This window comes from Pleurodeles waltl, chromosome 8 (assembly GCF_031143425.1).
Source record: "Pleurodeles waltl isolate 20211129_DDA chromosome 8, aPleWal1.hap1.20221129, whole genome shotgun sequence".
Taxonomy (NCBI): Eukaryota; Metazoa; Chordata; class Amphibia; order Caudata; family Salamandridae; genus Pleurodeles; species Pleurodeles waltl.
This window is the reverse complement of record NC_090447.1, coordinates 524858540-524882808: the sequence shown is the minus strand read 5'-3', so window position 1 is coordinate 524882808 and position 24269 is coordinate 524858540. Positions and strand designations below refer to the sequence as shown.

General features: G+C 46.9%; 1 protein-coding gene across 1 annotated transcript in view; it reads left to right on the top strand.

Annotated features, from left to right (window-relative positions):
- TXLNG (taxilin gamma) overlaps positions 1-24269 on the top strand; it is a 347757-nt gene that overhangs the window by 248284 nt on the left and 75204 nt on the right. The window contains exon 9 of the mRNA XM_069204538.1: positions 7596-7691. Coding sequence (XP_069060639.1) covers positions 7596-7691 — 96 coding nt within the window. The remainder of the gene's footprint in view (positions 1-7595; positions 7692-24269) is intronic.

Genomic DNA, 24269 nt, shown 5'->3' with positions numbered 1-24269 from the left:
GTCAACCCAGGTCTGGCTCGAGGATTTTTGAGCCCCCCTGAACCTAATCCTGTACTCCTCAGTGGAGAATCCAAAGCCCTCAATCAGGGTACCCTTCATGAGGTCATAAGATTCTGCATCTTTTCCAGAGAGTGTGAGGAGTCTATCCCTACACTTTCCAGTGAACATTTCCCAAAGGAGAGCACCCCAGTGAGATCTGTTCACTTTTCTGGTTACACAAGCCCTCTCAAAAGCTGTGAACCACTTGGTGATGTCATCACCATCTTCAAATTTTGTCACAATCCCTTTGGGGATTTTTAACATGTCAGGAGAATCTCTGACCCTATTTATATTGCTGCCACCATTGATGGGTCCTAGGCCCATCTCTTGTCTTTCCCTTTCTATGGCTAGGAGCTGTCTCTCTAAAGCCAATCTTTTGGCCATCCTGGCTAACAGGAGGTCGTCTTCACTGAGAGCATCCTCAGTGATTTCAGAAATGTGGGACCCTCCTGTGAGGGACTCACTATTTCTGACTAACACAGTTGGAGACAGGACTTGAGGGGTCCTGTTCTCCCTATTTAGGACTGGAGGAGGGACATTGGCCTCCAAGTCACTAATTTCTTCCTCTGTGATGTCATCATCAGAGGGGTTGGCTTTTTCAAACTCTGCCAACAGCTCCTGGAGCTGAATTTTGGTAGGTCTGGAGCCAATGGTTATTTTTTTGATATTACAGAGAGACCTTAGCTCCCTCATCTTAAGATGGAGGTAAGGTGTGGTGTCGAGTTCCACCACCTGCATCTCTGTATCAGACATTATTCTGCTAAGAGTTGGAATACTTTTTAAAGAATCTACAACTGTTTCTAGAATCTAATTTCAAACTTTTAACAAACTTTTAAACTCTAAAAGACAATGCTAAACAGGGACTTAACACACAAGGCCCTAGCAGGACTTTTAAGAATTTAGAAAAATTTCAAATTGCAAAAATGAATTTCTAATGACAATTTTGGAATTTGTCGTGTGATCAGGTATTGGCTGAGTAGTCCAGCAAATGCAAAGTCTTGTACCCCACCGCTGATCCACCAATGTAGGAAGTTGGCTCTGTATGTGCTATTTCAAAGTAAGGAATAGCATGCACAGAGTCCAAGGGTTCCCCTTAGAGGTAAAATAGTGGTAAAAATAGATAATACTAATGCTCTATTTTGTGGTAGTGTGGTCGAGCAGTAGGCTTATCCAAGGAGTAGTGTTAAGCATTTGTTGTACATACACATAGACAATAAATGAGGTACACACACTCAGAGACAAATCCAGCCAATAGGTTTTTATATAGAAAAATATCTTTTCTTAGTTTATTTTAAGAACCACAGGTTCAAATTCTACATGTAATATCTCATTCGAAAGGTATTGCAGGTAAGTACTTTAGGAACTTCAAATCATCAAAATTGCATGTATACTTTTCAAGTTATTCACAAATAGCTGTTTTAAAAGTGGACACTTAGTGCAATTTTCACAGTTCCTAGGGGAGGTAAGTATTTGTTAGGTTAACCAGGTAAGTAAGACACTTACAGGGCTTAGTTCTTGGTCCAAGGTAGCCCACCGTTGGGGGTTCAGAGCAACCCCAAAGTCACCACACCAGTAGCTCAGGGCCGGTCAGGTGCAGAGTTCAAAGTGGTGCCCAAAACACATAGGCTAGAATGGAGAGAAGGGGGTACCCCGGTTCCGGTCTGCTTGCAGGTAAGTACCCGCGTCTTCGGAGGGCAGACCAGGGGGGTTTTGTAGGGCACCGGGGGGGACACAAGTCCACACAGAAATTTCACCCTCAGCAGCGCGGGGGCGGCCGGGTGCAGTGTAGAAACAAGCGTCGGGTTTTCAATGTTAGTCTATGAGAGATCTCGGGATCTCTTCAGCGCTGCAGGCAGGCAAGGGGGGGATTCCTCGGGGAAACCTCCACTTGGGCAAGGGAGAGGGACTCCTGGGGGTCACTTCTCCAGTGAAAGTCCGGTCCTTCAGGTCCTGGGGGCTGCGGGTGCAGGGTCTCTCCCAGGCGTCGGGACTTTAGGTTCAAAGAGTCGCGGTCAGGGGAAGCCTCGGGATTCCCTCTGCAGGCGGCGCTGTGGGGGCTCAGGGGGGACAGGTTTTGATACTCACAGTATCAGAGTAGTCCTGGGGTCCCTCCTGAGGTGTTGGATCGCCACCAGCCGAGTCGGGGTCGCCGGGTGCAGTGTTGCAAGTCTCACGCTTCTTGCGGGGAGCTTGCAGGGTTCTTTAAAGTTGCTGGAAACAAAGTTGCAGCTTTTCTTGGAGCAGGTCCGCTGTCCTCGGGAGTTTCTTGTCTTTTCGAAGCAGGGGCAGTCCTCAGAGGATGTCGAGGTCGCTGGTCCCTTTGGAAGGCGTCGCTGGAGCAGGATCTTTGGAAGGCAGGAGACAGGCCGGTGAGTTTCTGGAGCCAAGGCAGTTGTCGTCTTCTGGTCTTCCGCTGCAGGGGTTTTCAGCTGGGCAGTCCTTCTTCTTGTAGTTGCAGGAATCTAATTTTCTAGGGTTCAGGGTAGCCCTTAAATACTAAATTTAAGGGCGTGTTTAGGTCTGGGGGGTTAGTAGCCAATGGCTACTAGCCCTGAGGGTGGGTACACCCTCTTTGTGCCTCCTCCCAAGGGGAGGGGGTCACAATCCTAACCCTATTGGGGGAATCCTCCATCTGCAAGATGTAGGATGTCTAAAAGTTAGAGTCACTTCAGCTCAGGACACCTTAGGGGCTGTCCTGACTGGTCAGTGACTCCTCCTTGTTTTTCTCATTATTTTCTCCGGCCTTGCCGCCAAAAGTGGGGCCTGGCCGGAGGGGGCGGGCAACTCCACTAGCTGGAGTGTCCTGCTGGGTTGGCACAAAGGAGGTGAGCCTTTGAGGCTCACCGCCAGGTGTGACAATTCCTGCCTGGGAGAGGTGTTAGCATCTCCACCCAGTGCAGGCTTTGTTACTGGCCTCAGAGTGACAAAGGCACTCTCCCCATGGGGCCAGCAACATGTCTCGGTTTGTGGCAGGCTGCTAAAACTAGTCAGCCTACACAGATAGTCGGTTAAGTTTCAGGGGGCACCTCTAAGGTGCCCTCTGTGGTGTATTTTACAATAAAATGTACACTGGCATCAGTGTGCATTTATTGTGCTGAGAAGTTTGATACCAAACTTCCCAGTTTTCAGTGTAGCCATTATGGTGCTGTGGAGTTCGTGTTTGACAGACTCCCAGACCATATACTCTTATGGCTACCCTGTACTTACAATGTCTAAGGTTTTGTTTAGACACTGTAGGGGTACCATGCTCATGCACTGGTACCCTCACCTATGGTATAGTGCACCCTGCCTTAGGGCTGTAAGGCCTGCTAGAGGGGTGTCTTACCTATACTGCATAGGCAGTGAGAGGCTGGCATGGCACCCTGAGGGGAGTGCCATGTCGACTTACTCGTTTTGTCCTCACTAGCACACACAAGCTGGCAAGCAGTGTGTCTGTGCTGAGTGAGAGGTCTCCAGGGTGGCATAAGACATGCTGCAGCCCTTAGAGACCTTCCTTGGCATCAGGGCCCTTGGTACTAGAAGTACCAGTTACAAGGGACTTATCTGGATGCCAGGGTCTGCCAATTGTGGATACAAAAGTACAGGTTAGGGAAAGAACACTGGTGCTGGGGCCTGGTTAGCAGGCCTCAGCACACTTTCAATTGTAAACATAGCATCAGCAAAGGCAAAAAGTCAGGGGGCAACCATGCCAAGGAGGCATTTCCTTACAGTCAGATAGAAATTATCTGCTTTAAAATTGTGCCATGAATTCCCATGTTTCCCACAGTGCAAAGAAATTAAAGGTTAATGTTACTGAATCACCTGAGAAAGCTATGAAAATAAGGGCCCTAACACAATTGCCATTTATCTCCATCCTTTTGGTGGTTCATGAGAAAAGATGGAAAAACTGAGATATCAGAAGCATTGGTTGAGCTTTAGCAGAGGCAGATCAATTATTCCATTGCAGCAGAAGAGAGTAGTGCACCCAGCTCCTCGTTACCAATCATTTCAACATTCAGAATGGCTGCAGATTCATATGTGCTACTCTTGGGACGAGGAAGCTGCCTTCTTTCAGTTCCCCATAGCAAATATCCATTGGTTTTGATTTTTGTTCAATACACATGGCAATTGTGTGTATTCTGACGGCTTGTCATGACACAGAATGAGACCTAGAGCTAGACTCTGCAACCTGATATTAAATACCTGTCTTGGAAAAGTGGTTTGATGTAGCTATTACTTGTGTTTTTAGACTTGGATAATTGCAAGCTTACAGTTGATGAACAATTTACTTTTCTGTGGAAATAAAGTAGTTCCTGGATCACATCCAGTGTTTACATTGTGTTTTTTCAGGTTTACATGTTACTTTCTTGACATTTTTTGCACCTGTATCACAGAGCATTCATATTCATATAACATACTTCTCTAATTCTCCCTTGAGCTGTAGAGGGTTGAAATGTCTAACCCACAGTAATGAGCCACTGGATGTTCACTAAGAGCTGGTATATTGGGAAAAATAAAATATATTGTGTAAGGAAATGCCTCCTTGGCATGGTTGCCCCCTGACTTTTTGCCTTTGCTGATGCTATGTTTACAATTGAAAGTGTGCTGAGGCCTGCTAACCAGGCCCCAGCACCAGTGTTCTTTCCCTAACCTGTACTTTTGTATCCACAATTGGCAGACCCTGGCATCCAGATAAGTCCCTTGTAACTGGTACTTCTAGTACCAAGGGCCCTGATGCCAAGGAAGGTCTCTAAGGGCTGCAGCATGTCTTATGCCACCCTGGAGACCTCTCACTCAGCACAGACACACTGCTTGCCAGCTTGTGTGTGCTAGTGAGAACAAAACGAGTAAGTCGACATGGCACTCCCCTCAGGGTGCCATGCCAGCCTCTCACTGCCTATGCAAGTATAGGTCAGTCACCCCTCTAGCAGGCCTTACAGCCCCAAGGCAGGGTGCACTATACCATAGGTGAGGGTACCAGTGCATGAGCATGGTACCCCTACAGTGTCTAAACAAAACCTTAGACATTGTAAGTGCAGGGTAGCCATAAGAGTATATGGTCTGGGAGTTTGTCAAACACGAACTCCACAGCACCATAATGGCTACACTGAAAACTGGGAAGTTTGGTATCAAACTTCTCAGCACAATAAATGCACACTGATGCCAGTGTACATTTTATTGCAAAATACACCCCAGAGGGCACCTTAGAGGTGCCCCCTGAAACTTAACCGACTGTCTGTGTAGGCTGACTAGTTCCAGCAGCCTGCCACACTAGAGACATGTTGCTGGCCCCATGGGGAGAGTGCCTTTGTCACTCTGAGGCCAGTAACAAAGCCTGCACTGGGTGGAGATGCTAACACCTCCCCCAGGCAGGAGCTGTAACACCTGGCGGTGAGCCTCAAAGGCTCACCCCTTTGACACAGCACCGCAGGACACTCCAGCTAGTGGAGTTGCCCGCCCCCTCCGGCCCCGGCCCCCACTTTTGGCGGCAAGGCCGGAGAAAATAATGAGAATAACAAGGAGGAGTCACTGGCCAGTCAGGACAGCCCCTAAGGTGTCCTGAGCTGAGGTGACTCTAACTTTTAGAAATCCTCCATCTTGCAGATGGAGGATTCCCCCAATAGGGTTAGGATTGTGACCCCCTCCCCTTGGGAGGAGGCACAAAGAGGGTGTACCCACCCTCAGGGCTAGTAGCCATTGGCTACTAACCCCCCAGACCTAAACACGCCCTTAAATTTAGTATTTAAGGGCTACCCTGAACCCTAGAAAATTAGATTCCTGCAACAACAAGAAGAAGGACTGCCTAGCTGAAAAACCCCTGCAGAGGAAGACCAGAAGACCACAACTGCCTTGGCTCCAGAAACTCACCGGCCTGTCTCCTGCCTTCCAAAGAACTCTGCTCCAGCGACGCCTTCCAAAGGGACCAGCGACCTCTGAATCCTCTGAGGACTGCCCTGCTTCGACGACGACAAGAAACTCCCGAGGACAGCTGACCTGCTCCAAAAAGACTGCAACTTTATCCAAAGGAGCAGCTTTAAAGACCCTTGCAATCTCCCCGCAAGAAGCGTGAGACTTGCAACACTGCACCCGGCGACCCCGACTCGGCTGGTGGAGAACCAACACCTCAGGGAGGACCCCCGGACTACTCTACGACTGTGAGTACCAAAACCTGTCCCCCCTGAGCCCCCACAGCGCCGCCTGCAGAGGGAATCCCGAGGCTTCCCCTGACCGCGACTCTCTGAAACCTAAGTCCCGACGCCTGGAAAAGACCCTGCACCCGCAGCCCCCAGGACCTGAAGGACCGGACTTTCACTGCAGAAGTGACCCCCAGGAGTCCCTCTCCCTTGCCCAAGTGGAGGTTTCCCCGAGGAAGCCCCCCCTTGCCAGCCTGCAGCGCTGAAGAGATCCCTTGATCTCTCATTGACTTCCATTGCGAACCCGACGCTTGTTCTAACACTGCACCCGGCCGCCCCCGCGCCGCTGAGGGTGAAATTTCTGTGTGGGCTTGTGTCCCCCCCGGTGCCCTACAAAAACCCCCTGGTCTGCCCTCCGAAGACGCGGGTACTTACCTGCAAGCAGACCGGAACCGGGGCACCCCCTTCTCTCCATTGAAGCCTATGCGTTTTGGGCACCACTTTGAACTCTGCACCTGACCGGCCCTGAGCTGCTGGTGTGGTAACTTTGGGGTTGCTCTGAACCCCCAACGGTGGGCTACCTTGGACCAAGAACTGAACCCTGTAAGTGTCTTACTTACCTGGTAAAACTAACAAAAACTTACCTCCCCCAGGAACTGTGAAAATTGCACTGTGTCCACTTTTGAAATAGCTATTTGTGAATAACTTGAAAAGTATACATGCAATTGAAATGATTCAAAGTTCCTAATGTACTTACCTGCAATACCTTTCAAACAAGATATTACATGTTAAATTTGAACCTGTGGTTCTTAAAATAAACTAAGAAAAGATATTTTTCTAAACAAAACCTATTGGCTGGATTTGTCTCTGAGTGTGTGTACCTCATTTATTGTCTATGTGTATGTACAACAAATGCTTAACACTACTCCTTGGATAAGCCTACTGCTCGACCACACTACCACAAAATAGAGCATTAGTATTATCTATTTTTACCACTATTTTACCTCTAAGGGGAACCCTTGGACTCTGTGCATGCTATTCCTTACTTTGAAATAGCACATACAGAGCCAACTTCCTACATATTGTTATTGCACCTGTTATAAAAACGAAAACATCTTTACATCTCTTTACAGGGGAGCTCTGTCTCACGAGATGTGATAGATACACCAAATAGATACATCAGGTGACTTGTTACATCAAAGGTCATGGGGACAATCAATTGTTGTAAAATTGAATTGGATTTCTTTCTATTAAGAGTTAGTGAAAAGACACTGGTAATGGATAAACCGAGGTGATAGGTTGACAGTAGGCAAGGATGCTCAACCTCTAGCTGCATTCCATTTTAACACTGCCACACTTTACTGTCCTGCTGGTTATTTGTTTTTTGATTTTGTGAGTTTTTATCCCATTCAGCTGAGTTTATCTGCTTTAAATCATTTACAGATGACCAAGAAAATAAAGAAGCTTGAAAAAGAAACAATCGTCTGGAGGACAAAGTGGGAAAATAACAACAAAGTTCTCCTACAAATGGCTGAAGAGGTAAGACCTTATTTAATTTGGTGTTTATTGCACCACATGATTTGCGAAACGTTTTTTGCCTCTTCATAAATAAATAAAATACAACTTCCAGGTTTTTAGTATTCTGAGCTTTGAAAGTATTAATAATCTCTAAATTCTTTTACACCATTTTGTTGCATATAAAAATTAAATCATGGCTATGCTCATGTTTAGTAGGAATAGGCATTTTGCAGAATAAATCAGTTCTAGATTGACAGTGAGTCATCCTCCCATGTAGTGTTCGAAGGTCCCAACTTGTTTAGATCGCCCTATGGTCATCAGTTGAACGGTGTTATATCTCGTTGAACCGTGCCTTTGACAATGACTAGAGTAATGCTTTATTTGTGAAACGGGTGTCATCTCTAGTTGTCTTAAATTGTCTGTTTTTATCAAAGGCTTGTATAACTAGTTCTTCTTGAATGAAGGGCAGGCCAAAGTAACAAGGTTGGGAGAGAAGGCATTAACATCTCAGTTGAACAGCAGGGCCAAGTGTAAACGTGTGTTCGTACAGTATTTCGTAAAATCATTTTTGAAAATTCTTGCATGTCTTTGGGGAGTTCTTAATGTGAGCCAGCATCGTGATTAGATATTCTTGGTGAAAGACAACCATTTGATATAACTAGTGTCCTTTTCCCAAGATCATCACACACTGTAGCACAAGTCAGCAGTTCAATCTGAAAGCCCACAATTTGAAGGATGATCACAACACCTTTAAGAAGTATGATCATTTACACCTGTGTACATTAACCATTCAGATGACCACTTCACAAGCAGACTGTGCTTTTCATAAAGATTATTGACAAAAGCCTTCTAGTAAACCCCTTACAATTCTTCAAATACAGCTCTCGAAGGGCCAGATGTATCAAACCGTTTTGCCAGCTCTGTGTCTATGGGGAAAATGTGTTTGAACAAATGGCCCAATATCCCCATGTGAAGTTTATGCTCATACAAAAAAAATCTCAGTTGACATAAGCCACTGTGTTTAAATCAACTGTTTAGGCATGAAAGCCTGAGACATCTGCAAAATATTTAGCATTGGAATAATCCAAGCCCAATTCAAAACACATTTAGTCTACAAAACAATGTAGTCCTAAACACCACCTGCATTTAACAGAGCATAAAATAAAATTTTGACATTAAATATTCTGAGCAGCAAAAACATATGTAACCTTCAGTGTATATTTTCTATTGTAAAACCCTGTGGCATCAAACCAGGTTGCCATTCATTCTGCCCTAAGTAGGTAAATGCACACTATTCAAGAGGAAAACTTCAAAAACTACTTATTCCTTCAAAACACAGCACTCTTCACAGTGGATGTGTTGGGTGAATGTGTCTCATTGTAAGTACAGTTGGTACAAACAGGAACTGTGTGAGGGTCTGTAGGAAGCTGGCTCTGTATATAGTTGACCACAATGAGGCACACTGTGTAAAGAGTCCAAGCAAACCCACACAGACAAATTACAACCAAAGTGTTCTCTTTTGTGGTAGTGTGAGCGAGCAGTTAGGCCTACCAGAGGGTAGTGCTAAGCATGTAAGGCACATACAATAAGTGAGAGACACACTTATTACAGAAATCCAGCACCAATTTATAAAATAACAAATATTTTAATTTCAATTTAGATACCAAGGTGAGTACTTTTCGAGATAGGAATTTTTAAGTCAGCAATGCAATTTTTGGGTGTGGTAATGTCATTCTGTGGGATGAAATCATGTACTGCATTCAGACACTTCACAGCGACTTACAGGACTGTTCTCCAGGACTTAAGGTGAGTATGGGGCAGAGTCCAGTGCCACACCTACAGGTCACCACAGGAAGCTCTGGGGCATCCTGGTGTAGAGGTGTGTTACGGTGTCTGCCTCCCATTCACTTTAATGGGAGACGGTCTAATTGGGAAGTTGTTGCTAGCTGGGACTGGCGGGTCATTCCGGGGAAACCCACAGGGGGGGCTCGACCCTTGAGGTTGTCAGGCATGTGGAGATACTGTTGGTCCACTTCTCCTTGGGCTGCAGGGCTCATATGCAGTGGTGTCTTTTGGCGTTGGGTACGGTGCTGGAGTTACTCATGGTTGGAGGGTGGCCCACAGAACCAGGCTGCAGGTGTAGACTGGGGGTCCACTTTGACCAAACCCAACAAGTGGGCTCAGGTCTCACAAGGCTAGGAGAAGTGTGGATACCCTTAGTTCTCTTCTCCTCAGTTTGGGGCTGATGGGCGCAGAGGTGTCCTGAGGTGTTGGGTCTTTGTCTCCAGGTCACTCACTGTAGAAGGGGGGTCTGCAGAAACAGGCTGCAGATGCCATTGGGGCATCCACAGCGGGTGAGCTCAAGGTGGGCTTCGTCTCTAGAAGACTTTGCAACCACGATGACACCGTTTGCCCACTTCAGCTCGGGTAGTCGGCTCAGGTGCAGAGGAGATGGCTGGCGTCGGGTTTTTGGCAGACCTGGTCCTCATAGTTCTTTCTTGGGATGCCTGCAGATGCAGGGAAGCAGCTCCTCTGCTCCAAGGGAGTTGTTCTGGCTTTTTGCAAAGCACTAGCAGCTCTCCAGGCTTCTTGAAGGTTGCAGTGGCAAGACAGCCCAGTTGCTTCTCGAGGATCTAGTGCAGCAAGCTGGCTACCAAGTCCGTTGTGCTCCTCAGTTTTTGGGTTCAGCAGGCTTCTTGTCCACTCCTTTTGTGTCCAGTGAAGATCTGATTCTCTTCCAGGGGATCCTCATCAATAGTCATAAACATTGAATATTCCCGCCCTTGTGCGGGGACCCCGGAGCATATATAAAATACACACATATTATACATGTGTAAAAACAGCAATGCAGGCTATAATGTTAAAAACAGGCTAAAATGCTTTATTTCTATGAAGTTGTTTTTTTTTTTTTTTCATATATTATAAAATTACAATAGAGAATAAATATCTACCTAAACCCCCAAAACTGGACTTAGGGAAGTAAGCAGCAGTAAACTCTAGAGAAAAAACTACATTGAAAAACAATGGAGCATCCTTAGCCAATAGGCTGCATGCAGGTTAACACAGGAGAACCATAAAAACTTTGGCACCGTGCCTTTAAGACCCTGAGCACCTCCAGTATCCCACCATGCCTCAGGGGTGAAGGAAAGGTGACAGTTGGTTCACAGTTAGGTCAGGTCTTTTTTCCGGCTTCTTCTGAGAGGATCCTGGAGCATTGAGCTCTCCGTTTTTCTGAGTTTTTTCTCAGACAAATCCTTTAAAAAGCGTTTTTTCCTGTTTCATTCGACAGATAACATCTTTATCTGTATTTGGCAGTTTTTTCCTGACAGAAAAATGCCTTCACTTTTTGTCAAATGCCCTTCTTGTGGGAAGAAGAAGGCCCAGTCAGACCCACACTTTCTTTGTATTGTGTGCCTGCCTCAGAGTCACTGCCCTGACACTTGCAAGCACTGCAAGAATATGTCAAAGAGAATTCTGAAGGACAGAGAGAAGATCAGGCTACATGGGCTTCATGAGAGGCAGAAAACATCGTCCTCCTCTCTTCCCAGGCAACCAGCAGGCCATTCTCAGGAGAGAATGGCTAGGTCGACGTCAGCAGGTAGGAAAGTACCTGTTTGTTCCCCGTCGACGTCGTCGCTGCCACCGTCTCACCGGCATAGATCGCCGCCGACGGCGAAAGACCCGACGTCGAAGGATACGGCGTCGAGGGAACACCATCGCAGGGGCAGATCTCCGTCGACAGCAGCCTGCCGATCGATGTCGAGCCATCGCCGGCGTGCCCGGTCGCCGCCAAAGGCCGTACGCCCCCCGACGTCAAGAGACGCAACGTCGAAATCGCCACGACGGCATGAGAAACATCCGCCGTCGACCTCCCACCGCTCCACGTCGAGGCACACGACGGCGAGTAGGTCGAGGCACACGACGGCGAGTAGGTCGAGGTCCAAAGATCGCCGTTCGAGGTCGAGGCACTCTACGTCGAGACACTCAACGTCGAAGCACTCAACGTCGAGGCACTCAACGTCGAGGCAAGAGCATCCGATGGGGCGCCCTTCGACGTCGACACAGCCATCGACGTCGACACAGGTTTTACCTGTCCCGCAGGGTGTAGAACATCGCCCTTCGCCAACAGACAAGGCCGCACCATCTCCCGTGGTCTGCGTACCGAGCGACTCATCTCGGTCAAGAGCGGCATCATCTGGGCATGTTTCGCCCATCAACCTATCTCCAAGATGGCTAGAGAGCCTTAACAGACCAGCGGCCTCCCCGGATTCGCAGTATTCGCGAATGTACTCGCTTACTGCCTCCCTTCCAAGAACGCCATCACCGACAGCAAGGGCAGGACGGGCTCGTTCTGTTCCTCGTCAACCGACCGTGAGACCTGGGCGCTCTGCTACAGCGTCTCGCAGCAGGTCTCGTTCTCAATGGCGATCCAGGTCTCGTTCACGAAGAAGATCACCCTCTTGGTCGTCTTCAGGATCATCTGTTGGGCGTTACTCCCCCACCCTAACAGATTCTCCACCTGCTAGGGTCTCACCGGTGGATGACATTACGACGTTTAACGAGGTGCTGTTAAGGGGAGCGCAGAAATTAAACATAGAGGTTCCAGAGCCATCTACCTCCTCGTCAGTCATCTTCGAGACTCTGCAGCATAGATCAGCGTCAAAAAAGCTACTGCCTCTAGTGCCTGGTTTGTTGCAGCCAACCATGGACACTTTTCTGGCCCCAGCTACGCTCAAATCTGCCCCGGCTAGGATTCTGAAAAAATATAAGGCTCCCGAACAGGACCCTCTGTTCCTAAGAAAGGATCCGCCACCGGACTCTGTGATATTGGCTGCAGCCCGAAAAACCCACACGGTGGCATCATCCTCCACGGTCCCCCCGGATAAAGAGAGCAGGCATCTAGACTCTCTGGGGAGAAAGATGTGCGGTACTGCAGCTTCGGCAATGAAAGTCTCCAGTGCTTCTGCACTCCTGGGCAGGTATGACCGTTCTCTGTGGGACTCCCTCAATAGATTCACAGAGAAATTGCCCAGAGAAGACAGACAAGATTTTAAAGAGATCTTGCAGGAGGGATGCCTGGTATCCAACCAGGTTATCAGCGCGGCGGCAGATGGGGCGGATCTAGCTGCACATGGGTATGCACATGGAATCTGTGCAAGAAGGTCTTCCTGGCTGAGGCTGACTGGGTTAAAACAAGAATCTCCCATTCGCCGGGAACTCGCTGTTCGGTACCCTTGCAGACGAGGAAATGGCCTGCATGAAGACCGAGGTGGACACCATGAGGGCCGTAGGCCTGGAAAGGAGGAAAGATTTCAGGAGAAGGTATAGGCCTTATGACAGGCGCCCTTTCCAGCAGAGGGTTCAATCCCCTCACTGGTCCCAGAGGCCACAACAATGGCAGGGACGCCCTCTTTTTCAGCGAAGGAACACAAGGGAGCGAGGGTCAAGTAGACCTCAGCAGTCCACACCGAAAGCGCCGGCCAAACAATGAGATCTCGCTTCCCTCGACACTGTACACCACTCCGGTGGGGGGAAGTATTGCAGGTTATCTTCACGAGTGGCACTCTATCACAAGAGACAAATGGGTGCTCAATATTGTGGAAAATGGCTACTCTCTTCTTTTCAAACAGCCTCCACCACACTTGCCACCAGCCAAATACAATCCATCTCATCTCAGCCTGTTGCGCAAAGAGGCTCTCGCCCTCTTACAAAAGAATGCCATAGAAAGGGTTCCACCTGCGCACAGAGGAAAGGGGGTTTACTCCCGTTATTTTCTGGAGGCGAAAAAGGGCCGAGAGGGCGTCTTCAGACCAATTCTGGACTTACGGCTGCTGAACCAATACATAAGAAAACAGAAGTTCAGGATGCTAGCGCTTCACCAGATTTTCCCTCAACTACATCAGGGAGACTGGATGTGCTCCATCGACCTGCAGGATGCATATTTTCACATCCCAATAGCTCCCAAGCATCGGAAATTCTTGCGCTTCCAAGTAGCGTCACAGCATTACCAGTTCAGAGTTCTACCATTTGGCCTGAAATCTGCCCCACGCGTCTTCTCGAAATGTATGGCGGTGGTAGCAGCACATCTTCGAAAACAAAAGATATTCATCTACCCATACCTAGATGACTGGTTACTGAAGGCTTCTTCTCCGGAGCAGGCGAGAAGCCATCGGGACATTGTGCTCAGGGTTTGCGAGTCTCTAGGTCTTCAGGTCAATTCCCAAAAGTCAACATTGATTCCAACACAGAACCTTCACTACCTGGGAGCTATAATAAACACAGAACTCCAAAGAGTGTATCCTTCGGAGGAACGACTATCCTCAATAGGGAGGCAGTGTCAGGACCTGTTGAAAGCCAACGCACCTCAGGTGACATCGCTGCTGGGCTCCATGGCATCATGCATCTTCATTGTCCCAAATGCCAGACTGCACATGAGGCCTCTCCAAGAGGCATTGGAGAGCAACTGGAGCCAAAGGACAGGTCGCTGGGAGGACAGAGTGCTACTACCGGCAGCGGCACTTCAGTCATTGAAATGGTGGATGCACAGACCTCACCTGTTAATAGGTGCTCCGTTTCACCAGGTAGTTCCATCCGACACTCTCGTAACGGATGCGTCTCTTCAGGGATGGGGGGGCTCATCTGGGTCCCCTTCAAGCTCAAGGCCTGTGGTCAGACAAGGAAAAGCAGTACCACATCAATCTGCTGGAACTGAGAGCGGTCCATCTGGCTCTCAAGTCTTTCACACCATTGCTTCAGGGGAAAACTCTCCTAATACAAACGGACAATACAACCGTGATGTATTATTTGAACAAACAGGGGGGAACGAGATCCCTACCCCTATCTCAAGAGTCCCAAACGATATGGCATTGGCTCCTGGCCAGAGGAATGTCACTTACAGCGGTTCACCTGCCAGGACAACAAAACGTGGAAGCAGATTTCCTGAGCAGACACCTAGAGGACGCACACGATTGGGTCCTACACGGCGAAGTCGTCGAATACATCTTCGCTCAATGGGGTCGACCTCAATTGGATCTCTTCGCAGACGAAGTAAACAAAAAATGCCCAGACTTAGCATCCAGGTTCTGCCGTCCGGGATCTCGAGGGAATGCCCTGTTGATCGACTGGTCAGGGATATTTCTCTACGCCTTTCCACCGATTCCCCTCATACCGGCAGTGATCAACAAACTTTACAGATCCAGAATGATTCTCATAGCGCCACGATGGCTCCGTCAATTCTGGTACACAGATCTCCTCAACCTATCCGAAAAACCTCACAGGAGGCTGCCGTGCAGACCGGATCTTCTGAGCAGAATGGAGGGCAGGATTCTGCATCCCAACCAACCCTCTCTGAGCTTAACAGCATGGCTCCTGAATTCCTGCAGTATGGGCACCTAGGACTCTCACAGGAGTGTATGAACATCTTGAAAGAGTCCAAACGACCTTCCACGCGGCGTTCTTACGCTTTTAAGTGGAAAAGATTCTACATATGGTGCTGTCAACAAGGCCAGAACACCATACGGGCTCAGGAGGATGCCATACTGTCCTATTTACTTCATCTGGCAAAGTCCGGTCTGCAGGTATCATCCATTAAGGTACATTTGTCTGCCATTACAGCCTATCGTAAGTCACCTTCTCAGGAATCCTTCTTTACGAAACCTGTAGTCAAGGATTTCTTAGAAGGTTTGAAAAAAGTTTTTCCGCCCATTCGGAGACCATCTCCTCCATGGGAACTGAACATAGTATTGTCAAAACTTATGGGCCCTCCTTTTGAGCCTATACACAAGGCCTCTTTACAACACCTTACGTGGAAGACGGCTTTTTTGGTGGCCATTACTTCGGCGAAGAGGGTCAGTGAAATTCAGGCTTTGTCTTCCAAAGAACCGTACACGTTTTTTCACGACAATAGAGTGGTTCTGCGAACTCACCCATCTTTCCTTCCGAAAGTGGTGTCAGAATTCCATATCAATCAGACTAAATCTTTACCAACTTTCTTTTCCAATCCGGAGACTCCGGCAGAGAAAGCATTGCACTCCTTAGACTTGAAAAGAGTGCTGAAATTTTATTTGGATAAAACAAAATCGATTAGACATTCCAACCGATTGTTTGTAAATTATGGTCATTTGAGGACAGGAGAGGCAGCATCTAAACGAACTATATCAAGATGGATAGTTTCTTGTATTGTTAATACTTACCAGCTGGCTAATAAACAATTACTATCTAGGCCTAAAGCGCATTCCACAAGGGGAAAAGCGGCTACTGCTGCCCTCCTTAACAATGTTCCAATATCTGAGATTTGTAAGGCTGCTACATGGAAGTCTGTACATACGTTTACTAGACATTACTGTTTGGACTCCGATGCAAGAGCGGATGCCCAAGTGGGGCAGGCCTCTCTGAGAAATGTATTTGCATAACATGTATCTATTCCTGCACTTCTATTAGACAGTCCGCAGAGTTTAGGGATGGGCTTGCTAATGTATTCAATGTTTATGACTATTTATGAGGATCCCCTGGAAGAGAAGGATAAGTTACTTACCTGTAAATCCTAGTTCTCTTCCAGGGGTATCCTCATCAAAGTCATAAACAACCCACCCTCCTCCCCGGACTCACGTCTCCTAGAAGTGCAGGACAGACTGTTTTTCGAATCAGTTACACAGATTGTCACCGTAAAAAAGTACTGACCTAACTGTGAACCAACTGTCACCTTTCCTTCACCCCTGAGGCATGGTGGGATACTGGAGGTGCTCAGGGTCTTAAAGGCACGGTGCCAAAGTTTTTATGGTTCTCCTGTGTTAACCTGCATGCAGCCTATTGGCTAAGAATGCTCCATTGTTTTTCAATGTAGTTTTTTCTCTTTTTCTCTAGAGTTTACTGCTGCTTACTTCCCTAAGTCCAGTTTTGGGGGCTTGGGTAGATATTTATTCTCTATTGTAATTTTATAATATATGAAAAAAAAAAAAAAAAAAACTTCATAGAAATAAAGCATTTTAGCCTGTTTTTAACATTATAGCCTGCATTGCTGTTTTTACACATGTATAATGTGTGTATTTTATATATGCTCCTGGGTCCCCGCACAAGGGCGGGAATATTCAATGTTTATGACTTTGATGAGGATACCCCTGGAAGAGAACTAGGATTTACAGGTAAGTAACTTATCCTTTCCTGATATCAGGCCATCCACCTAAATACTCAATAGGCTCGGGCGTTATCCTGTCCCAGAATTCCTAATTCCACCCCACTCAAGATAGGGGAGTTTCTAAGGCGGTGTTCATTTCAGGCTGGTCACCCTAGAGGTGTGTCCAGCCTTCATATGCAGCAAGCCTCCTTCATAGCTTAATTTCCCCCCTGTCCAGGAGCCAGATGGGCCCTGTTGCCAGTGGGGTTAACATCTTCCTCGGAGGAATGCCAGATCTGCATACCAAAAGCGGTGGGCTTCTTTGAAGCCTCCTGCCTTGGAATGCAGATTTGCAGGGCATTTTGTTGGGAGGCATGTTTTAACACCCCTGCCAGACCAGGCTTTGTTTCTGACCTCCAGAGAACAAAGGCTTTCCTCCTTGGGGGTCAGAATCTCATCTGTTGGTGGCAGGCTGGCTAGAGTTCATAAGTTTTCGGGGACACCTCTAAGGTGCCGTCTGGGTGCATATATTGATAAATCCTTCACTTGAACCAATGAGGCTTTAATAGTACAAGATGTTTGATACCTAACATCCCTATTTTCAGTGAAGCCATCATGTAGCCGAGGAACTCGTTTTGATCCGTGTCTAGCACATGTATTTAGAATGGCTTCCTGTTCTCTTACTATGTCTAAGGATCGACAAAGACATAGTAGGGGCATATTTGATCATGTGGATACGCCCTCACCTGTTACATGATGCACCCTGCCTTACAGCTGTAAGGCCTGCTGCAGGGGTGACTTAGAAATATTTTAGGCAGTGTTTAGGGGACATGGCACACAGGCTGTGTGCCATGTTATGATTTGCTTTTGGGAGCACATTGTCACGCTGCTTGCAATAGCAGTCTGCATGAGGTTAGTGCTGGGTCCCTTAGAGTGACACAAGCTGTGCTGCACCTCTTAGGGACCCTGTTTAATATCTAGGCCCTAGGTACCAGAGGTACCAATTACCAGGGACTAACAGGTGGTAAAGGGGGCTGGCCACTTACGGATCAAGTGCCAGGTGTCTTCCTTTGGGGAAGAAACACTGGCATCGGGACGTGGTTAGCAGGAACCTAGTCCACTTCAGTCAAAGTTGCATCAGAAACTGGGCAAAAAAGTGTGTATGGAGGGGGTACTGCAACCAGAACGCAGCTTCCTATAGTAGCTTACACAGACTTGATAATCCAGATGTAGGCATGCTCAATCCTGAAAGCCTTTGAGGGTGTGTGTAGAAATATACAGTTCTCTACCTGATAAAATAGGGACCTGGGAGGTCAAACTTAAAGAAGAGGCCACTAGGGACTATTTGGCCTAATACTATTTTGCATAAGTAGCACATGATACAGGCTGCTATTTTACACAGCCGCTCAACACAAGTTTTGGCCTGTGTCATCTCTTGACTGTGAGTGGCGACACAGTTTAACATACGCCTAGATGTCACTCAAGTGAATGTCCATACAGGCACTAAGGAAAATTACAGACTTCTGCATAAAGATATCCGTGCCATAGACGCTAGTAACTGGGCTCCTTGCAGACTGCCTGCCAGCCACTGGGCAATTTTGAGGATATCTAGCCTACTTCAGTCAAGGAGGGGAGATGTCTGTGGAGTTTCTTTTTCTGAAATCTAACAAAACAGAGCTACTTCACACCACTACAAAGTGCATCACCCCATTCTGGAAAAATTGTCACAATTTGTCTAATCAAAAAGTATACAATTCTCCCGAAGTTAATATCACTTAATTAAAGAGGTTATAGACCTCCTTTTAATAGACCATAGAGCAGATACTGAAACACCATCAGAAAGAAGAGGTCGTCCTTTGCATTTTTATGTGCCACACTTATACGCTAATTAACGGCATACAATAAAAAGCATTGTGTACAGTACTTAATCCAAACTGTACACAAAAGTAATTATATGAAGAGAATGGCTCTGAAATTACTCCTACTTTCATCCATGCAGCCAAAGCACATCAAATTAGTGTCGCTTTCGGCACAGTTTACATCCAATTAAAGTTGTGTAATTTGCCATTAGAACTGCCACAAAGTTGATCACCAAATGCCTAGAGTTACTTGAAAAATCTTACAAGGATGCCTGAGCTATGATGGCCCAAAGAGAAGAAACAATTGCCCGGCAACCGGGGTTTTATTTGTGGAATTCTGTGAGAATATAAAAGAATCTCACAATGTAGGCACAGACACAACTTATTCGGGCCACAATTTGAAAAAAAAAAGCTGTAAAAGCAGTTGCATACCATTGGTAAATATTTGTGCTTTTAACAAAATTATACCTGCTTCAGCAGTCAGTACACCTGACAGTGAACACTTTTGGTTTGATGGTATCTTGCGTATCACTGAAGTGTCGGTGTATGTAGTCCTCATACAGAGGCAGTTTTCAACAATGGCATAGGGCCCGAAGAGAAACATGCTACCACTATCAAAATATGTTGAAGGAGAGCATAAGAATCTCAAAGAAATGTTGAGCCAATGGTGGTCTATAACTAATTGGAACGCCTGCCAGTTGAATATTTGCAATAAATGTGAACTGAAAGACAGTATATCCCAGCCACATAACAAAAAAGGGGGTTCTGGGTTAAATTAGTCAAATGGTATTTTGTACTTATCCTTGATCATTGAGCATGCCGTGCTGTGCATGGAACAATCTTTCTGATTCCCTCAAGGTGGGCCTGACATCAGTTGAATTCACAAGTTCATGTACTATTGACACCACAAAAAGAAAATATGTGTTCGGTGGCATGTGTAGCTGCAAATACACATGCTGTGCATAGTCCGCCGTCTGGTGTTGGGTCGGAGTGTTACAAGTTGTTTTTCTTCGAAGAAGTCTTTTCGAGTCACGAGACCGAGGGACTCCTCCCACTTCGGTTCCATTGCGCATGGGCGTTGACTCCATCTTAGATTGTTTTTTTTCCGCCATCGGGTTCGGACGTGTTCCTTTTCGCTCCGTGTTTCGGGTCGGAAAGTTAGTCAGAATCAACGGAAAATTTGTCGGTATTGTTTCGTTCGGTATCGGGATAGTTAGGGCAAATCGACACCGAGCCTTAAAGAGCTCCGGTAACCCTTCGGGGTATTTTCGATCCCCCGTCGGGGCCTGGTCGGCCCGACCGCGTGCAACATCGAGACTGATGGAACGGACCCCGTTCCGATTCTGTCCTAAATGCCACAGTAAATATCCTTATACAGACCAACATTTGGTCTGTAACTTGTGCCTGTCCCCCGAGCACAAGGAAGAGTCGTGTGAGGCCTGTCGCGCGTTTCGGTCGAGAAAAATGCTCAGGGACCGAAGAGCCAGGAGGTTGCAGATGGCTTCCACGCCGACAGGACAACAAGGGTTCGAGGAGGAGGAAGAAGAAGAAACTTTCTCCATCTGCGATTTGGATTCCGAAGAATTCGACGTCGACGAGCAACCAACCGTGAGTAAGACGTCGAAAGAAAGATCACACGAGAAAACAGACAAAGCCCAGGGAACGCCACTGCCAACAGGCCATGGCATAACCCATAAAGTAGGTGACCGTCCATCGGCACCGAAAAAGGGCGAGCTGGTGCCGAAGTCGTCCGACTCAGGTCGAGACACAGGCACGCAACACTCTCGGGACCGAGAGAGTGGTGCAGAAAAGGCTCGACACCGAGATATCGGCACCGAAGCTACTCGACACAAAGACAGCGGCACCGAAGCTGCTCGGCACAGAGATAGCGGCACCGAAGATGGTCGGCACCGAGAGGCCAAGACACCGAAAAAGAGAAAAATCTCGTCGGAGCCGAAAACAACTAAAGACACGGTTTCGGTGCCAAAACACCCGGCAACCGAACCAAAAACCAGTTCCTACTCAGAGGAACAATCACTGTCCTCCCAACTAAAAATACACAGATTTGAGGAGGAATTACAAACTACAGAGGTAGATCACACGCAAAAGCGGATCTTTATCCAAAGGGGTACAGGGAAAATCAGCACTCTTCCCCCAATAAGAAGGAAAAGGAAGCTTGACTTCCAGCAACAAGACAAGCCACCACAAGCAAAGGTGGTAAAGAGGGTAACTCCACCACCCTCTCCACCACAGTCAACTCATGTATCACCAGCACAGACTCCACCACAATCACCAGCTCATACCACCATGAGCCAGGATGATCAGGCAGCATGGGACCTCTATGATGCTCCAGTATCGGACAATAGTCCAGAGTCGTACCCAACTAAACCCTCACCACCTGAGGACAGTACAGCATATGCACAGGTGGTAGCTAGGGCAGCCGAATTTCATAATGTATCTCTACATTCAGAGCCTATTGAGGATGACTTCCTCTTTAACACCCTGTCCTCCACCCACAGCCATTATCAAAGCCTTCCTATGCTCCCGGGAATGCTAAGGCACGCTAAACAGATTTTTAAGGAGCCTGTTAAAAGCAGAGCAATAACTCCAAGGGTGGAGAAAAAATACAAGGCACCGCCCACAGACCCTGCTTTTATTACGTCACAACTGACACCTGATTCAGTGTCGTAGGAGCAGCTCGTAAAAGAGCCAACTCGCAGACATCAGGCGACGCACCACCTCCGGACAAGGAGAGCCGCAAGTTTGATGCAGCTGGGAAAAGGGTTGCAGCACAAGCTGCAAATCAGTGGCGCATCGCCAACTCGCAAGCACTCCTAGCGCGATACGACAGGGCCCATTGGGACGAGATGCAGCATCTCATCGAGCACCTCCCCAAAGAATTCCACAAACGAGCGAAACAAATGGTTGAAGAGGGGCAAAATATCTCCAACAACCAAATACGTTCTTCTATGGATGCAGCAGATACAGCTGCAAGAACAATAAATACTGCTGTGACAATAAGGAGGCACGCATGGCTGCGCACATCTGGCTTCAAACCTGAGATACAACAGGCAGTGCTCAATATGCCGTTCAATGAACAGCAATTGTTTGGCCCAGAAGTGGACACGGCAATTGAAAAATTAAAAAAGGACACTGACACAGCCAAAGCCATGGGCGCACTCTATTCCCCGCAGGGCAGAGGCACATTTGGCACATTTCGCAAAACAACTTTCAGAGGAGGGTTTCGAGGTCAAGCCACAGAAGCCAGCACCTCAAAAACAAGACCACCTACCTACCAGGGACAATATCAAAGGGGTGGCTTTCGAGGCCAATACAGAGGGGGCCAATTCCCAAGAAACCGGGGAAAGTTTCAAGGTCCCAAAACCCCTCAAAATAAACAGTGACTCACAGGTCACACAACCCCTTCACACAACACCAGTGGAGGGAAGACTAAGCCAGTTCCCCAAATCATGGGAGGAAATAACAACAGACACTTGGGTCTTAGCAATTATCCAACATGGTTATTGCATAGAATTTCTCCAACTCCCTCCAAACGTCCCACCGAAAACACACAATATGTCAAAACAGCATATAGACCTTCTAGGACTAGAAGTTCAAGCATTACTGCAAAAAGACGCAATAGAATTAGTTCCAAAAACACATAAGAACACAGGAGTTTACTCACTGTACTTTCTAATACCGAAAAAGGACAAAACTCTGAGACCAATATTAGATCTCAGAACACTAAACACCTACATCAAATCAGACCACTTTCACATGGTCACGTTACAAGACGTAATACCACTACTGAAACAGCAAGACTACATGACAACGTTAGATCTAAAAGACGTGTATTTCCATATACCGATACATCCCTCGCACAGGAAATACCTAAGGTTCGTATTCAAAGGAATACATTACCAATTCAAAGTGTTGCCATTCGGATTAACAACAGCACCAAGAGTCTTTACAAAAAGTCTAGCAGTAGTAGCTGCACATATCAGGAGGCAGCAAATACACGTGTTCCCGTACCTAGACGATTGGTTAATCAAAACCAACTCGCTAACAAAGTGTTCACAGCACACAGATCATGTTATACGAACCCTTTACAAACTGGGTTTCTCCATCAACTATGCAAAGTCACACCTTTTGCCGTGTCAAACACAGCAATACTTAGGAGCGACATTCAACACAACAAAAGGGATAGCCACTCCAAGTCCACAAAGGGTTCAAAATTTTCACAAGGTGATACAAGCTATGTATCCAACACAAAAGATACACGCAAAGATGGTATTAAAACTCCTAGGCATGATGTCCTCATGCATAGCCATTGTCCCAAACGCAAGATTGCACATACGGCCTTTACAACAGTGCCTAGCATCACAATGGTCACATGCACAGGGTCAACTTCTAGATCTGGTGTTGATAGACCGCCAAACATACCTCTCGCTTCTATGGTGGAACAGTACAAATTTAAACAAGGGGCGGCCTTTCCAAGACCCAGTGCCACAATACGTGATAACAACAGATGCTTCCATGACAGGGTGGGGAGCACACCTCAATCAACACAGCATCCAAGGACAATGGGACGCACATCAAAGAAAGTTTCATATAAATCACCTAGAATTGTTAGCAGTATTTCTAGCGTTGAAAGCATTCCAACCAATGATAACCCACAAATACATTCTTGTCAAAACAGACAACATGGCAACAATGTATTATTTAAACAAACAGGGGGGAACACACTCGACACAGTTGTGTCTCCTAACACAAAAAATATGGCATTGGGCAATTCACAACCACATTCGCCTAATAGCACAGTTTATTCCAGAGATCCAGAACCAGCTAGCAGACAATCTCTCTCGGGATCACCAACAAGTCCACAAATGGGAAATTCACCCCCAAATCCTGAACACTTACTTCCAAGTTTGGGGAACACCTCAAATAGATCTGTTCGCAACAAAAGAAAAGGCAAAATGCCAAAACTTCGCATCCAGGTACCCACACCGGCAATCTCAAGGCAATGCTCTATGGATGAATTGGTCAGGGATATTTGCGTACGCTTTTCCCCCTCTCCCTCTCCTTCCATATCTAGTAAACAGATTGAGTCAAAACAAACTCAAACTCATACTAATAGCACCAACATGGGCAAGACAACCTTGGTATACCACACTACTAGACCTGTCAGTAGTACCTCATGTCAAACTACCCAACAGGCCAGATCTGTTAACACAACACAAACAACAGATCAGGCATCCAAACCCAGCATCGCTGAATCTAGCAATTTGGCTCCTGAAATCCTAGAATTTGGACACTTAAACCTCACACAAGAGTGTATGGAGGTCATCAAACAAGGTAGAAGACTATCCACTAGACACTGCTATGCAAGTAAATGGAAAAGATTTGTTTGTTACTGCCATAATAATCAAGTCCAACCATTGCATGCATCTCCAAAAGATGTAGTAGGATATTTACTACATTTACAAAAATCAAATCTAGCTTTCTCTTCCATAAAAATACATCTCGCAGCAATATCTGCTTACCTGCAGATTACTCATTCAACTTCCCTATTTAGAATACCTGTCATTAAAGCGTTTATGGAGGGCCTAAAGAGAATTATACCACCAA